Source organism: Arthrobotrys flagrans (assembly GCF_004000055.1).
Source record: "Arthrobotrys flagrans strain CBS H-5679 chromosome Unknown unitig_0, whole genome shotgun sequence".
Classification (NCBI taxonomy): Eukaryota; Fungi; Ascomycota; class Orbiliomycetes; order Orbiliales; family Orbiliaceae; genus Arthrobotrys; species Arthrobotrys flagrans.
In genome coordinates, this window is record NW_027137550.1 from 1102413 (window position 1) to 1120293 (window position 17881).

General features: G+C 44.8%; 5 protein-coding genes across 5 annotated transcripts; 1 reads left to right on the forward strand and 4 right to left on the reverse strand.

Annotated features, from left to right (window-relative positions):
* Positions 1-231: 231 nt before the first annotated feature.
* On the reverse strand, positions 232-1138 carry DFL_003443 (uncharacterized protein; the record flags this gene model as incomplete). Its single annotated transcript, XM_067632382.1, has 2 exons — positions 232-649; positions 717-1138. The coding sequence occupies 2 exons, from the start codon at positions 1136-1138 to the stop codon at positions 232-234; spliced, it is 840 nt and encodes a 279-aa protein (XP_067490656.1).
* A 2737-nt stretch (positions 1139-3875) lies between these two features.
* On the reverse strand, positions 3876-4874 carry DFL_003444 (uncharacterized protein; the record flags this gene model as incomplete). The annotated part of the gene is made up of 1 exon (XM_067632383.1): positions 3876-4874. One exon carries the CDS (start codon positions 4872-4874, stop codon positions 3876-3878), a length of 999 nt encoding a protein of 332 aa, XP_067490657.1.
* Positions 4875-11015: 6141 nt separating this feature from the next.
* Positions 11016-12026, forward strand: DFL_003445 (uncharacterized protein; the record flags this gene model as incomplete). The annotated part of the gene is made up of 1 exon (XM_067632384.1): positions 11016-12026. The coding sequence occupies one exon, from the start codon at positions 11016-11018 to the stop codon at positions 12024-12026; it is 1011 nt and encodes a 336-aa protein (XP_067490658.1).
* Positions 12027-13230: 1204 nt separating this feature from the next.
* DFL_003446 (uncharacterized protein) lies at positions 13231-14694 on the reverse strand (the record flags this gene model as incomplete). Its single annotated transcript, XM_067632385.1, has 3 exons — positions 13231-14361; positions 14421-14462; positions 14659-14694. The coding sequence occupies 3 exons, from the start codon at positions 14692-14694 to the stop codon at positions 13231-13233; spliced, it is 1209 nt and encodes a 402-aa protein (XP_067490659.1).
* Positions 14695-15568: 874 nt separating this feature from the next.
* DFL_003447 (uncharacterized protein) lies at positions 15569-15974 on the reverse strand (the record flags this gene model as incomplete). The annotated part of the gene is made up of 2 exons (XM_067632386.1): positions 15569-15630; positions 15677-15974. The coding sequence occupies 2 exons, from the start codon at positions 15972-15974 to the stop codon at positions 15569-15571; spliced, it is 360 nt and encodes a 119-aa protein (XP_067490660.1).
* Positions 15975-17881: the final 1907 nt, after the last annotated feature.

Sequence of the window (17881 nt, forward strand, 5' to 3'; positions counted from 1 at the left end):
GGGAACTGAGGTATATCGAAAAGTTGAGAATTCGTTTGGAGCGAAGGGTTTGACCGAGTTAATTGGGAGGTTGGAGATCGAGTGTGCTGGGGGCGGGAGAAGGAGGGGGAGATAATAAGTATGTAAGTTTGATGGGAAAATGAGTGTATGGTGTTTGTATTAATGATTATGAATAGGCTTTTTGAAGGCTTTTGATAATATACATCGGTATTACTCCCCTCTTTTTGTATCTTACAAAGTCAAAAGTCCGACCAAACCAACGACCACCGCTGCCACCACATTCCCCGAGCTAACACTGATTAAAACAGCAGCACTCGGTTTATCCCCACCCGTCTTACTATCCCCAGAAGTAGACCCGCTCTTCAACATCTCAGCCGTAACATCCTCCTCTCTCAACGGATACTCCGAAGTATCAATCCCCGGACAAGCTTCCTCGAGACTAAGCATTGGTAAATCCCCGCCTTCACGGCTTTCTGTGACATTTGTGGGATCGTATTTGTAAATTGTTTTGATGGGGGCGAAGAGGTATGCTGATTGTGTGCCGCAGGAGTTTTCTTTACAGAGGGTGTCTGGGGAGGAGGTGTTTAGGAGGGCGGGTTGGGTGAAACCTGGTGAGAGGGGGGAGAAAAGGCAGTAGGTGTTTGTTGACCTGGAATTACTATTTATTAGTAAAAAAATTTTTTTTTTTTGAAGAGGACGGGGGGATTAAAACTTACGAATCGATAAGGCACTTAGAATGATAAGCCGCCGTAACATAATACTGCCAAATATCTGTCACCGTTGCCTTACCCTCCACATTCCCATCAAAGAAATTCTCCGTCATCAATCCAAAATAATTCAAAAACGTCTCCCCCTCACATCCCTCCCCTCCCCTTACCCATCTTCTTAATGAGGTTAAACATGTGGAAGTACAGATTTTGTCGAGTTCTTCTACCGTGGGGTTTTGAGAGGAGGCGAAGGAGTTGGTTATTACGAGAGGGTCGCAGTCGATTGTGGCGTTGTAGGCGGTTATGCAGGAGGGGTTTTCGGCGATGCCTGAGGGACGGTCCGGGAGGGTGGGGGCGTCGGGGAGGGAGAGGAGGGAGAAGGAGGCTAGGACGGTGGTTGGGAGGAGGAGGGAGAGGTACACGGCGTGCATTGTGAAAGCTGGTGAAGGGGGTGTTATATTAAACCAGAATATAAATTTTTAAAAAGCTTGAATGAATGAAAATCCTGATGTATCGTGATATCAATGAATGGAATGTAATATAAGTGAAGTGAACGAAAATTAAATGCACAACTTGAAGCCGTAAAAAGAGTGATAATAATCCTGATGTGAAAGATAAATAAAAAAGAGAGACTAAAAACTTTTTGACATCCCCCTTTTAAGGTTTTTGGAATATTGAAGTTATAGCAATTATGTGATAACATTGGTTCCTCCCTAATCCAATTCCAATGGTTTAGTCATCATCAGATGCGACAGAAATGCAGACAGGGAATATAAACAAAGAGAAGGAGCCCCAGCTTCTTGATTGGTTGTACCGCAGCTTCATGTGGGGTTTTACCGGGACTAGCCCAGCTGGGCGTAATTTAACTGTTGTGCTTGGCGAATGTTTTTGACTGTTTGATTCAGGGAATGGAGCCACAGACGCAAGATCTGTAACGGTTCCGATACCCGGGGTTTGGGGATCATAGCGTGAGGCTCAACGAGGTTAACGTGCCCTTCATTGTTGGGAAAAAGTACTATGCCTCATGTCCAAGGAAATTCGGAAAAATGAAGTAATGCATAAACTTGCATGAGTGTTTTAAAAGTGAGTGGCATTATTGAAATAATCGAATATCGCGTTTACGATTCCTGTTTGGTGTTTTTGAAACAAGAACATCCGCGGTACTGCGACTGGCGGTGATTTTTTCGAAGCAATGAGCTATTGAGCTATCGATATGCGGTATCGATTGTTTCCGGAATAAGTGCTATCTTGGAGAGGTTTTGGCATGTTGACCTTCCGGTTTGGATCCATTTCGCTGCAGGATGTTGGTAATGCTGGTTACGGGTGCCTGGCGGGAGAGGTTTAAGGTGGAAGGAAGGATACCAAGATTGGATGGCTGATTGGTTTTAAAGCTGGCTGCATTTAACTCGCTAGCTATAGAATGATTTTAGTTTTACTGCATTTAAAATGTCTTAAGATCTGGATGTAGTCTTGAAGTCGGGATGCAGCTCTAATGTTGAGGTCTTCTGTGGTAGAATTTGTGTTGTAGTCGCGAATGGCCTTCGATCGATAGGTCACTATCGATATATATATGGCAAACGTTCGTAAAGATTCTGTCTTTAAATCCCTAGTAATTCACAATAGTATAAATTATAAAACGTAGATTTCGGAAACCAACAAATCGTTTATAAATTCAAAGAATATGAAGAATTGAGAATTTAGAAGTGCTCAGTTGTTGGTAAGCTTACATTACAAGCGACCGTCGACCCTTCCGAATTCCGAGCCAAGTCCCTTGGAAGACTCTCGGCTTGCCGCCGCCAAACATCAGATAATCGTCGGTTATAGACGCAAGATTGTCTACTCTCGGGAAGTGTTAACGGGGCGGATAAATACGTCGCCTATAGTAATCAGAAACTTGTATCATGGTGGCGATGCGGGCGGGAAGGATACTGCAGTATATAACTTTGCCGGCCGTCGTGGCATGTCCTGGCAGTTGGATTTGCAGTCAGGGCTTACAACTACGAATTTCTTGGTGGTATGGTAGTTATTGGTTGGATTGACGTCAATAGGTTTGTTATACATATAATCTTGGTGATGCTAAATTCGGCCATGTCGAATTTCTGGGCGAAGGTAATACTTAGAATAGGGAAGGAAGTCCTTGAATTTCGATATAATGTCTTGCTATCAGATCCAAAGCTTTTCAAGAATATTAGTCCCCATATATATTAAAAAAAACTGAAAGACAGACATAATAAACATCGACGAAGGCCAAAGCTTAAGACAAAGAAAAATGGTTTCCCTCACCCACCTCGTCCTAACCACCCTAACCCTCGCCTCAATAATCACCGCAGCTGCTGACACCGCCAACCATATCTCCTCCCTCTTAATCCCCGGCATCCTCTCAAAAAGAGAGGATCACCTGTGCAAAATCCAGTAAATGCACCTACAACGACAACCGCCTCTGTTACCTCTCTCTCAACGCAAAGGGATCAGAAAATATTCATGTTACTAATAAAGATTGGAAGACGTTGTGTACTAGGGGGGGTTGTAAGTGGAGGGGGGAGTCGATGGGGAGTTCGAAGGTGTGGAGTTATGCGTAGGTTTTCTTTTTATATATACTGAGTGTTGTTTGGAGATGGTGGTGGCTAATGGGGGTTTGGATGGGTAGGAGGGATGTGGCGAAGAGAGGGTGTGCGAATAATAATGGCGCTGGAGGGAAGAATTTTGCGAATGGGAGCGGGAGTTCTCAGGTTGATATTGTGCCGTCTTGAAGGTTTATCTAGATGACTAGCCACAAAGGCTTCTTATGGTAATGTAGATAGTTTGAGATTGGATGCTATCGAAAGATGTTAAATTCTCAAGGTTCGGATTTGTTTTGCAGTTATTCGGAATGGCTAAAGTACATGCTTGTTTTTCGTTTATCCAAAATATTTGCGCCAATTTGAACCTAAGAAAAGCAAAACGATCGAAGGGAATGGGGATAAATAGAATAGGAGCTAGGAAAGTAGGAATGAAGAAATAGAGTAGGGAAGAAGAGTATATGGTTTCGGACTGGCAGTAGATGTATCATATTGGTTGGCAAGATAGCTGTTAGTCTAGAAATATAGACAGATGCTGTTAAGTGTAAACGTGCGGCCAATTAAATCCCTGTTCAGCAACCACTCATCTGCCATCAGCCGATAGCTCTCGTTAATGGATGGTATTTGAACCCCTCTCGGCAGCACCTTTGCTCAACAAGGCAACAATAATGCACAAAAAGATCTTGTGTCTGACCTTATCCGGTGCCTTAAGGTGTACCATACTCGCTGCGAGCTCATTCATACTAGACCCTTCGATAATATCCGCCAAAGCATCACTGATCTCGTTCGCTTTAGTGCTGGTATTTTCTGGATCGTTGTCGAGCTTGTTCATTAACTCTTGAAGTCTTGAGCGACTGTATTCTGGAGACTTGGTGGCTGGTGGGAGTTTGGGAACGAGGTGATGTTCAACAGCTGCTTGTGGGTTGGTTCCTGTGGCTTGTTTGTGCAATTTGTAGCCGACAGCTTGTTTCTTCCTTGGGCTGATGGCTAGCGCCGGAGATATTTGCTCTCCTGGGGAAATGGACTTTGATGCCTCATCTTGTAGTGTAGGTTTCTTTGGAGGTCTTCCTCGACGACGTGGCGGTGGGGTACAGGGTTCGATGGCGGGAGTCATGGCTTTCCTCGTTTCTTTGATAGCTTCCTTGGTATCTTCAATACTCTGAGCTATATTCTCCAAAACCCCAATATCTTGATTATCTAGCTTCACAGGACTAGCTGCCTCTCCAGCTGCAATCTCAATCGCAAAAGAACCACCCCCCTCCCTATCCTCCATCTTCAACTTCATCAACCCCTCCCTCGAAATTCTCGGTCTCTTCCACCTCTTCACTGCTGCCTGAGTAGGCGATACACTCTCCACATTCCCAAGACTACTTCTTTCGCGTTTCTTCTTAGTGGACTTTGAAGCAGACGAAAGGCTTAGATGTAGCAATCCACACGCTTGACGGGCAGGTGTAGAGGAATTGTTTAGTGTTCGGATTCGAGATGGAGTGGGAGTGTGCGCTGCTATGTAGGCGGGTTTTTGGGAGCCTGGGGTTGTGGGACGGGAGGGGGGTGAGGGGGTGAAGTTGATGCTTGGGGTGGCTTTGGTGTGGGGTTGGGTGAATGCCATTGTGGAGTGGTTTTTTAATACTCCTAGACAGGCTGGCGCCGGATGAGGGATGAAATTGAAGAGAGGTTGGAGAGGATGAAGAAAGAAGATAGGAAGATCGTGAAATAGTTAGATTCAAAAACAGGATTGATGGAAGTAGAGATACCTGACGAAAAGTTGGTGGATTGGGGAAAAAATAGGAAAGCCGAGGACACGTAATGGAGATGTAACCGAATATGAAGGATTATAGGGATATCTGAATGAATAAGAAGAAGCTAGATAAGAAAGAATGATGAGGAGGGTAGATGAAGGAAAGATGAAGGAAATGGATAAAGCCAGACGACGACGACACAGAAAATAAATGACACGAAAAGAAACGGAGCAAAGGTTCCAATTACTGAATACCACATAGATGAGAGGGATATGGAAAAGAAAGAGGATGAAACGATCATGAGATGATGGGGTCGTAAGGGCCGTGAATGGGTGGCTGATGGTTGGTGGACATGAGGAGTTGGTGGGGAGGAGTGGGAGTGGGAGAGGGGAGATAGAGAAGGATAAGGGGAGGGGATATATATATGATAGCTGAGAGTGAGCTCATCTTAGTCATATCACTGTGTCCTAGATAATACCCACGCCGAGATTTGCGATAAGATACTCCCACTGTTTGAAATAAGCTATATTCACTATTTGCTCAACTGTAAGACGAGTCAACGTAGTTTGCTATTCCTAAACCTATCGATGGCATGTGATATACATCGATTTCGAGAGTGACAATAGCTTCCACATTTGTGCTGCCTCAGTATACTACAACCCTCGGGTATTCGTATGACAGGGCTACAGAGCATAGCCTATAGACGATTTAGTTCCAAAAAAAGTTACTGTCCTCTATAAATAAATACTTGAGTAACCTTCCAGCATGATATCCATATCAAGATCGTGTCTCGATCTTTCGAAGTTTTTAGAATCACTTATACTGATATATATCATGATATGCGGGTCCGAATTATATATGCTTACGTATATATACTGTACTGAGACTTTAGTTCTTCATATGACATTTCAAAAGTATCACTCTTAACCCTTCAGAAGGATGAGAATATTCTAGTTGAATAATCCAAAAAACTAGCGGGATACCAGGGCCCTAAGGCCAACTGTCCGTTGAATGTTAGCTCAGCGGTGCCCACATCTTTGTCGACACATCATCTAAAGCGATTTCCAGATAACCTATATTTTACTAATATAAATTAACATCATCGCATATTGAATATGCAAATATGAGTCAAATTTAGTCAACGATCTCAATTTGGGTCTGTATTATAGTTATAAGATTAGAACGACATCTCCAAATTTCATCGTTGTGTAGTGTCGACAGATACAATGCGTGCCAAGACAAATGCAATTTGGGTCCATAATGCAACATGCGTGGTGCTCAATACTTGCGTCATGGTTGGTGGGGTTTGGTCTCTTGGCCTTACAATTGCAGCTACGACCACATCAACAATGTTTTAACCTTCATTGTGTTATCATTGCTGCCCATTAAAAATACTTTGAGCTGGCCTGCAAGGATCACTTCGAAGAGGGAAACACAAGGGAAATATACCTGCCGGATATCACATCTCAAAGCTTCAGCATTGCTGCTTTATGGATGTATGCTGGGAGATACAAATGTCCCAAACCTTTTAACGAGGAAAACCAGCAGCTAATCGGGGATGCGTTTATTGCTGCTGATTATCTCCAAATCTTACCTCTAAAGAATGCCATTTTCAAGGCTACAGACAAGGAATTAGTTGCTCTAACAGATGGGAAATCCTTAAATAGTGTAATCAATCTCCTAGAGACATTTTGTGTACATTCAAAACTTGCTGACAGGAAAGCTTTGAGAAAATTAGCGGAGTCTTATTTTCACAATTGGTATGTAGGAACTGATGATATTCTACGACTATCGAAGGGTCACCTCGGTTCCTCGATGTTGTTAGGCCTATTTCTCGAGGCCACCCAAAACAAAATCCATACCGCTCTTTGCGGCAATTGCCAGCTTGGTCATCAACCTGCCAATAGGACGCGCTGTCTTGGGCGTAATTGCATGCGTATATGCTCGAATCTCGAATATGTTAACCCATTGGAGAAGACTTGATGGGAACAATCGATATTGGCAGCTTTGCCCCTGCCCTAATGGTCCCTGCACAATCATAACGGTTTGCATCTGCAGTATTTATTTAACCCACCTGCTGGCCTCCAAATCAAATTTTGGAATTGGCTACCTTATGCCTATGATCGACCGGCAAATATGCCTGAAATATCGTTCCCGCTTCTGCCTACCGCTCAGTTCTTTGAGATACCAATTCTTAGGACGTCAACCCTTTCTCGGCTCTTGGAAACCTATGTTGTTTAATATACTTTATCTTGTAGCTCTAGCTCTGTCAATATTATTCCTTGCAAATTACAAAGACCCTGTAGAAGGTAAGGTAGTCTACGCGTAAAAATGACGGAAGTTTGTGAGACATTACTGTAGCTTAGCAGGGGATATTACGGAAAGAACGTACAAAGTGCCCTCAGTATTATACTCATACATGATAAGTTATACGGAGCGTGGCGATAAAATGCTAGGATCTCCGGGAGCTTTATGAGAAATAGTTCCTCATTGGTTTCTAGCTTCATTTATTTCCCTGGGAAGTTTTCCAACTCATGATAACAATGGTTGAATCTTAACAGGGTAAAGCTGCAAGCACGTTTTGTAGTATCGGTGCGCCAATGTCATGCGATATACCGACTTCCTCGTTCAGCATCGAACAAGCGTTTATCGTAGAAGAAAGGAAAAAGATAGGTTGCAGGTTTATGCATAATCACAAGTTGCCTTCATGATTTACAATGATCCAAGAGTGTCAGATCATATCAAATCGCATCCGTAGCGAGAAATTGTAACCTACCGTAGAATCTAAGCTTCAGAAGTGTCAGGGCGTCCACGCCCATGTGGAGTGCCGGCCACAGGAACACCCTTACCCGTCCTGCACTGAACATTCTCAAGCTCAGACAAACAAATCAGGCACTTGCCTTCTCTGTTTTCAAGCAAATCAGAGTAACACATCCCGCAGAAGTTCTTACTACAGATCTCTTGGTAGAGATCTATGCGAACGGCGTTACCCAAGCCCTTTTGAGCTATTTCAAAAAGAGACAAGCCCCCATTGTACCAAAAGAGCAAAACTTGGTCAGCGATCCTGCGGAGTTGGAGCCAATCCGAGATTGAAGAGTTATCTGCGATGCCTCGGTAGAGCTTGACAGGATCCTCGATAGTAATTTGGTGGTCTTCGCGATGGAACTCTTAGCAATAAGTTGTTCTTGCATCTCTAGCTTGAGACTGTGGGCGCCCAGAAAGTCGGCAGCGCGAAGGACTGCACAGAAACTCTCAAATTCGATGTAGTCGGGAAGATTGTTTCCACCTTGGTAGATCCATCTGACGACAACATCGAATTCTTCGGGTTCGATGTCTGGAAGTTTGATCAACTTTTCTTGGCTTTCAACGAAAATATTTTCTTCACGGCATCTAGCTTCGAAGAAATCTGAGCCGATGGAGATGATGTTGGGGTGAAGGTAGTACTCCTTTTCATTAAAGCCGACGAGGACCTTTACATCGGAGTAGGGCCAAATGGCATAGATACACTAGTCTGAAGTGTCGCAGGGCGCAGGAATTACTGGATCAGCCTGCTGAGAAGAATCCGTTTAATAGGTTGGGTGGTTTTTAATTTTTTAGTAATTGTATTCGTTGCAAGCTATCGTGTACTTAACTCAATTATAGTGTCTAAGCTAGTCGAGACTTAACTTGAAATTTTTAAAATTGCAATTAAAAGGTTCTCTTCTGACTGCCTACAATTGAGAGGTGCTACAAAGAGTCAAAGCTGAAGGAGATGATGCAACCTGACTATGTTTGTGTATGGTTTTGGGTAGTGGATATGTCGGATGTAACCGAAATTGTTTTGGAAAATGCAATCTAATGACTTTAAATTTCGGATACGATTCCTTTCAGTCCGTAGTACGTCGATCTCGGATAGAAATACTGGGGCCTGTTGCCGATTCTAGTTTCGAAAGGATTTTAGTTGTTTTTGTGGTATTTAGTCAGAGCTCGAGCCTGGCAGCTGCTCTGCACATGTTTCCTTCTATCGACGGGTCTAGATTCTCGTATTTCTAATCGAATGAACAATCAGAAATATAAATAGATGCTTCGATAGCAGGTGTGATACGTAGGACGTTTCTTTAGCCCCAATCTAGGTGGACGTTGGTCGGACCTTCTAGGCTTCTTAGACGTCCACTCGCTCGTCGACATATCGAAGAACATTGGTTCTTTAAAATCTTGACAGGAAAACCTGAAGTTATCGCTTTAAAGCTTTCCTAGACTTGAAACGACTTTCGTTTGCACAACCATAACCCCTCATCATGGAGGCGGTGTTTGTCCATATCTCAAGCCGTCGACGTCAATGCGTCATGCCAGACGCCCTGTGCGCACGGCTTAACGATATATAACCTCTTGAAGTAGTATTATTAATAATACTTCGGTACACCGGCCGATAGATTAAATTACTCAATATATTGAGCGAGCCTCGGTTGCGGACATTATCATTGCGGGCTAATTATATGTTGGAAGCATCTCGCGTTTCGAAATAAGTTTTATCTTAGCAAAGTCAAAGATCTCGATTTGGCGCCTGCCTCATCACTAGACCTTGGATCGGTTCGACTTTACTACTTTAATATGGCCACTCACAGGGTATCCTAGATGTTTCCGTGTGATAGCAAAATTGTAGGTATTTGCGAGGTTTCTTGGAGTCGGGCATTATAACACACTGAAGGTGTGATATCAACTTCATATCGATATTTGGACGAATAACTACTTCTATTTTAAGACAGAGGTCGAATTTCCTGACTTGAGTGTTTCTTCAAGCTCGGTCAACCGCGAAAGGCAGACACTTTAGCCCTCTTTCTGTTTACTACTGAGCCCAAACAAGATTATGCCGTCTTTTCATAAGTTTGTGGTATTTTGTGTATCTGCATCCCACCTGACCGACATGAGTGTAGGTTCCTAGACAAGACACACCCTTAAAATCGTTTCAAAGCCGTAACGTCATGACTCTTGTACCTGAGCCTACCCTCGAGACAAGCTTTCCAAATTGGCCTCGGCTGGAAATCGTTGCTTTTGGAATCCGAGCTCTGTTCACCATTCCTAATCTGGCGGCCGACAGGGACTGGAAATCGCCCAAAATGGGAATTCTAACACATCGGGCGTTAGGGCCTTTCGTTATACCCCACTCCCTTGAAACCTGGCGCAGTGTTCGTGAGAAAAATCTACGAGACCAGCTGAATTGAGCAACATTAGACTAACCTATCTTGGTCTAATTCCCTTGCCGAGGTTTCCGGATTTGCACGGTATCGATTTTGGTATCTCGAAACTTTTGAGACGAAGGGTCTTCAATGACCTACTTTGAATTTGTCACCGAGAATAGCATGAAACTTTTCAGGCACCACCTTTTGTAAACATGTCTGCATTGGGTTCTACACCTATCGAAAAACAGTCCGATCTATCTTGGCCACTGTACATTGTACATTGCACTGCACGGACATACATTTCATGTAGCTAGCGTTAGTAGGCAGTGCTGCATAGACGGCGTCGCGATGTCGGCTTCGGCCAGAGTTTCGCTGCTATTCCCCAGTCTGTGCTAGTGTGCACCAGAATTGTCGGAGAAACCTAGCCCGAGGGCACTATCATGGTGTAAATCCTGGCGTGCATACACTACGTAGTAGTAACTCGAGCCGCAGCGCTATATTCCTTGCTAAAGCTTTAGAACTCAAGGATGCTTCAGAGTCTCTCCAAGGCCTATAAAAGACTTCGATTCTCCCGGCTTCTGAGTCCTTTTTTTTCACCATCAAGCGAGTCTTCCAAGCAAACCAGCCTCTACTGCCTTTTTTTTTCTTTAGTTAATTTTCTCTCTTTTCGCCCTGGTGGCTCGATTATTTTATTCTTTTCGATCTTTTCGATCTTGACGATCTTATTAAGTCATTTTGCTGTGCAAACATATTAGCAGGTTTTCTAATACCCATTTCATTTTCATAACTTCTTTTTTCCAATCTTTTATTTTTATTTTTTAATTTCCAAGTTTCTTTAAATTTTTTTCAAAAATGCATTCCAAGATCTTCCTCTCCACTATCCTCGCTGCCCTCACCGCAGCCCCCCAAGTCTGGGCCCACGGTCTCATCGAAAGCGCCGTTGGTGATGTCGGCACCACTAAGAGCAAGGGTCTCGGTGTAGTCGACTCCACTCCCCGTGATGGAACCCGCCGAAATCCCTTCCAACAAGACTCCACAATCTTCAAGGACCAACGATCCGTCGCCGCAGCTCAAGGTTGTGGCACCACTCTTGGTGGTGGTAAGAACAGTGTCAGCGGATCTGTCCCCGCCATGGCACAAGCCGGTGATATCGCTCAAGTCAGCCCCGGTGGTACCCTCTCCATGAGCCTTCGACAAGTTAACGCCGACGGTGCGGGTCCATATACTTGCATGATCGATGCTACTGGTACTGGTGCTTCCTTCACTGAGATCACAGTTACTCAGAACGTCCCAGGACGTAACGGTAGTAACCGACAGGGTCAAAAGACCGTTCATCCATTGACCGTCCAGATGCCAGCCGGTATGCAGTGTACCGGAAGCATGGGTGGTATGGAGAACCTTTGCATCGTCAGATGTCAGAATACTGCTCGAGCTGGTCCATTCGGTGGTTGTGTTCCTGTTCAGATGGTGGATCCTAATAACAATGCCAATAATGGAGCTCAGCAACCTACCTTGCCAGCGAACGGTGGTCTCCCAGCCCCAGTTTCTTCTGTTATCCCAGCTCCCTCTGCTATCGCGAGTACTCCTGCTGGAGCTGCTAACGGTGGAAACTTCAACGGTGGTAACAACAACAACAATAACAACGGTGGAAATAACGGTGGAAACTTCAACAACAATGGTGGAAACAACGGTGGTAACAACAATGGAAACTTCAACAACAATGGTGGAAACAACGGTGGTAACAACAATGGAAACTTCAACAACAATGGTGGAAACAACGGCTTCGCTAACAACAACGGCGGAAACGGAGGTAACTTCAACCGCCAACTTACTCGCCAGAAGAGATGGCAATGGCAGGCTTAAGTGGGGTTGCTACGAACTCTTCTTAGCGATCTAGCCATTATCTTTTAATTCTTTCCCTTCTTGATCCGTCCTTTTTGTTGGAGTGTATACGATATCATGTTTGATTAATTTGTTCTTGGAAATTCTTGATTGGAAATTTTGGTTATGAAAGTGTGATTTTTCTTTTTGGGTTTATTAGTAAAACTTCTGTTATGACAATGATTGCGATCAATCCTGTATTTTCCTATATCCATGTATGCATAGCAGGGACTTTAGGGGTTTGAGTTGTTTAATTGAAGAAAACTGAAGGGGAGGCTTCTTTAAGGCATAAAAGAAAATCGTTCCAAGTTCGTAAGCTGTAGCCGTTGTAAAAACCAAGTGCTGAACGATACAATATCAAGTATATAGAGAAAAGACAACTGCTTTCGCTTTCCCGGGAGTTGATATCGCTGGATGGAGAACTTGGGACCACTTTCATGCCGTCGTCGAAGGAGTAGATGTAATGCGTTACACCGGTTTCTGGATCCACAATTCTGGACATGTATTCGTCGTCGACGCAATAGTCGAATTTATCGGACAATGGAGATGGAAACCGGAGCCGGGTGGACCTTCTTAGTTCTGGCATCTTTGACTGCGACATCTCGGACTTCGAAGTTTGCTCTGGTGTCCATCTTGAAGGGAGACTAGTGATTCTATGCACACGTGCAGCGGTGAAGTATCAGCCGGAGGGTTGGTGACGTATACTTCGTAGATTCTGGTAGTCTAGACGCGGGGCAGCGGGAGACCCCAGATACTATGGTTATAATGGCGTTAGCTGTGGCCTGTTTATTTTTAGAGTGGTGAGGAAAACGGGGTCACCCGTATTGCGGCCCCAACCTGGTCCCTTCCCGCCTAACCGACAAGACTTACTTGAGTTCATGAGTGAATAACAAACCAGTGTTCGGGCTACTTCTTTTCTTTCACCTAGACGAGGAGGGAAATTTTCGGTTTGTGGCTGGCGAAGCTAAATCGGTATACGAAAAAAAAACCTAGGAGCTGCGCTGCTTCTACGATGTGGTAACGTAGGATTGACATAAGGATCTGTATTACTAAAATTCGAATTCAAAGGCGACAATTAAAAGATCATACCAGATAAAAAATGTCCCGCTATGTAAGGCAACAATTGCATATACAACGTGGTAAACGAATAGAAACAGAAAACTCCAAAAGAAAGTCCAAACTCCCTCTACTCCTTTGTGACTTTCACTCCTCCATCCGTGACGTCCGACTTGCTGGTTGACTTGGCCGTTGGAATCTTTTCTTCGGATTCCTCGTTTAGTTCTTCGGTCGTTTCCTCGGGGAGGTTCTCAAGTCTCTTCCTTGGCTTCTGTTTTCCCCCTGATTCTACAGCTGGCCCTTCGCCTTCTGGCTTGGGATAGTTCTGCACGATGATATCCACTACTTCTTTGAACTCTCCCATCCAACTTGTGAGGACTGGGAAGAATATTACTTCTCGTTCCACGTTCATTCCGTCGGCTAGGATCAAGCTCTTCCAGAAGGCGGCGTCTTCATGGTTTCTTTGCTCACCCTTGATCACTGCCATCATAGCATATGTTTCGTATTTCCCAGGTCGATGAATCAGTGCTACATCTCCAACAGTAGCGGCATCAATGGCTCTTCGGCAGCAGATTTCTGCTTGGTTGAGTAGCCAGTCTCTGGTTGCCATATCCGGATGCCATGGCTGAACCCGTATCTTTGAAGCTCGTTCCAGAAACCCAGCTGCTGATAAGAGTTCCTTACAGGTTTCATAGCACAGTTGTGGAGATTTTTCTTGGTCGAATTTTAGTTTTGGCAGCATCTCCCATGCAGCATCGTATTGCTTAAGCCGTGTGTGAGAGAAGAACAGACGTCGATCAAAGTAGGCCATAAGTTCCTCCCGGGTATTGACATTGTGGAGTTTGACGATACAGTAGTTGATAACTTGTATGTTTAAAGCATTTTCTTCGAGGATTTTGATAATTTTGAGAAGGCTTGTATGAGCTTTAAACCACTTGTGAGAGTAGAAATCCGTATCGTGGGTTTCGATATAGTATTGAAGTTGCTTGATAAGAAGATCGGTAGGGAGGGGTAATAGAGGGGTCTTGGAAAGGCTAGGAGGGATAGCAGAATTCCACGGAGCCCGAGGAAGAGTAACATGTGTGGATATCGAAGAAGCCTCGTCCTCCCCCGTGACCGGTGGGTCTATCAACACAAACGGACTTGTAGGCGAACTTGTGGCAGTAGACATTTTGGAAGCAGAGACCGTAATGCTGCTGACAGCTACCGTCGATTCTGAGAAATACTGGAATTGCATGGATCCTTTTAACTCCCTTCTGTTCTATCGGGGTCGAACCTTCGAAGGGGGTTGATATGAGCTATATACCAGACCACCCCTACCGTTGCCCCAGTCTGATAAGGATTCACTGAAGCTGCCTGCTGCTGGAAGTGCATATGTCAGTCGTGGCGATATTACAAAAGTGACGACTCCAAATCTAGACTTGTGTACTGCTGCCAATGTATCGAATCTCGCCAGTAGCTCCACTCCATTCAAGCCATGCATGCCATGTTGGACAGCTAAGCTAGCTTGCCGTCGCCTCGAAAATTTCGATTCGTTCTGCCTGCAAGACCAACTCACCGCAGTGTTATTGGCTGATTTGGCCGTGAGTTTCATGGCAGATGGATATCCAAGAGATATATGTCCGAGACACCATACATCGAAGGCCATCTGACTCGACAGGCATGGTTAGAACCCCGCCCGGACTTCCACCATGGTGGCGAGGATGTGGTGCAGATTTTATCCCAGTCGGCTGTGTTGGTTCGCGTAACCGATGATAAGACGCTGGCGGGGTTACATGGATAGGACTTGAAATAGCGGCATTTGAGGCTGAAGATGAGCTCTTGACGGTTCGGCGGGATGTCCATGTGTGGCTCGTCGCTCTGCTTCGGCTGTAGAGTGGCGCGTGGTTGGTGAGGAATGTTGCATTTTAGGGGTCAACACGAAATTTGATCTTTAGATCTAAGGTAACGAAATAGTGTTAGCTTTCGAGGGTAATGATGATAGGGATAGAGCGATACTTGCGTAGACTCATTGGACCTTAGGGGAAAGAAGATAAACATGAAGTGGAGAATCTTAGTGACGGTCATAATAATAAGAGACATTAGTATTAACGACTACACGGGAAGGAATTTGAATGGTATGTTTGGGATCTTGGATTGATTGAATCTAAATTTGTGAATCTAGAGCAATGCAATGCAAGGAAAATTAGAAACATAATTATAAAGTTAAGCATCGTGAGTGTTGTATGAGGAAAAAGTGAAAAATAATGGAAAGAAGTGAAAAATACCGATCAGCCATGCCATTCAGAACGTTCGTGATCCCACTAACTATAATTTAGTAATGTATTCAACAAGTAAAAAGGTAAGACGGAGATTTTATACTTACGAGCTCATTCTAACCAGCAAATTTGGGAAGAAGAAGACCTGCACCTCAAACTTTGCGATAACCGAAGACGAAGACGGTTGAGAAGTAACAACAGCCTTCGCTCTTAAGCTTCGGGGAGTTTAACGAGGAATATGGCCGATTTGCTTGTAACACATGCAGTAGTTGCTATATAACCGTTAGGAATAGGATTCCCTTATTGGAAAGAACGTACAGACTTGCTGGTAGCATTCCAAAAACTTTTCATACTTGCAATCGCCATGGACTTTGACAAACTTCCCGCGGCAATCACAACGATCTTGGCACCAATTCCAATTGACGAGATTGCCTCTCCATTGCCAAATACGAGTGCTGGGACATGAGACCCTCCACGCGATAGATGGGTCGACATCCCATTGAGCCTCACGTTTGTCAACCCCAGAGGACTTTGGATTAGCAACTGGAGCGGCCGGGACGGCAACCGCGCTAGCAACGGCGGAAAGCAAGGTAACGAGGATAGTGGTAACCAACATCTTGACTAATTGAAATGAGGACGGGTGTAAAAGATAGAAAGATATTTTATGAGGCGAGGAAGGAGTTAGTTTTGATGATGAAGGTATTTGATCGTGCGTTTTTTGTAGGTGGTGGGAAGGAAAAAAGAGGATGTAGCGTGTGAAAGGGGCTCAGCTTAAATATTAGTGTCTAACGGGCGAAGGAAACAACGGCTGATATGTCATTCTACCCTCTTTGTGTCACTACCTACTTAGTCAAATAAATGTAAATACGTCATCTTAGCTCTATCTCAGCAAATTAATTTTCTTTCTAGATCTTTTCCAGCAAGACGACCGGTCAACCTCACAAACCTCCATCATCTATCCTCACCTCTATCCGCAGATAGATTTAAGACCATTACACCTATCTACATGCTACTTTCGCATCAAACTTCGACGGCTTTTGGAAACTCTATTCCAAATCTTTCTTTACAGTATTTTACGCGTCTAAAGGTAAGCAAAGCCCTTTAGAACTTCCCTTTCAAGTTTTCCCAACTAACCACTTGAGCTAGGTTCACGATTGCAGCATCTTGGTGACCAGGTTCGGGTGCTAGACAAGCATCTGCGGCGTGACGAAAAAATGTGTGGCTTCAAAATCTACGGTAAGAGAGTCCTCATCTTCTCATCTTCGGGATTACCCTTCCGGGATGCCCTCTGAAAAGTAACTGGATTACAGGAGAAGGCCCTAACGCGGTCTTAACCCTTTAAAACCTATAGTTTTCCCTTTGGGTATACACTTTCCCGTTTGGCCTGACAGGCCACCGGCTAGTCACAGTGATCTAAGTGCTATTGCTGTCCTTAACAAAGCGCACGGTGAATCCAAAGAGCCAAAGAGCGGCCACTCAATTGCCGGAAAAGCCAGCCCCCGTTGTCCACCAGAAGCCGGTTATAGAGCAAGCCCGGAGGCTGACCCTCACATCAAGTGTGAGAGGGCTAGAGTCAAGGTAAATATTATCTTTCTTATCGTTCAGCTATACATGGTGGTAGTTTATATCTAGTTCTAACTCCATACTTCTCAATCGGTAGATGGGTACGAGAACCTCACGGAAGCTCTTAGTGAAAGCCCCAAGACCGAAACCGAAGCTACGAAAGGCCACTCCGGCGGATGACCTTAGCTGAAGTTGTACAGGAAGAGAAAAGTGCCTGGCTTGGACAAGCTCTCATATCGGCTAGCCTCCCACTCACTCCAGCCTCCCGCTCAAGAGCTGTCTGCCGCTCTAAACTTCGAGCAGGACATCGACTACCAGTCGAGAGTTTTAGGAGGAGAAATCTCCTATTCTGGCCCCGTTCTAACCCAAGGGAAAAGGGCTTTTAAGCTCTTTAGCCACCTTCATCAATAATGGTACTCTTGCCTGGCCTAAATATGAGCGTCTGTCTAAACCAGACACTTTTCTCTTCCTATACAACTTTGCCGATGCCGTGGGCTCCGGCCCCTTGAAGTGCTATTTCTCTACAATTTTACAGATGCTATGGCCCTCTCTGCCACTGCCTCTGGGCATTCCTGTCTCCCGCCCCCGCCGCCTCTGACTACCCCTTCTCCAGCACCCTCCTTCGGATGGCCAACTTTTAAACCCATCTCCTTTCTACGTCTCTATGCCGCTAGGCAAACGGAGCGTCCGAACATCGTACACGACAACATATACGATATCTCCGCGACACTAGTTGGAGACTCCGATGGCGAGGTAAACGGTGCCCATCTTTACGCGTGCCATTCAAGTTCACTATTATAATTATTCCGCCTCCTACCTACGGCTTCGGCCCCAGGTTGGGTGTAGCAACGGCCGATCCAACGCATCTGTTGGCACATATTTGTTGCAGCTCTGAAGGCAGTCAGGGCTTCACTGTAGTCACGTGACCACAACACAACATGAATACCCTTCACATTCTTT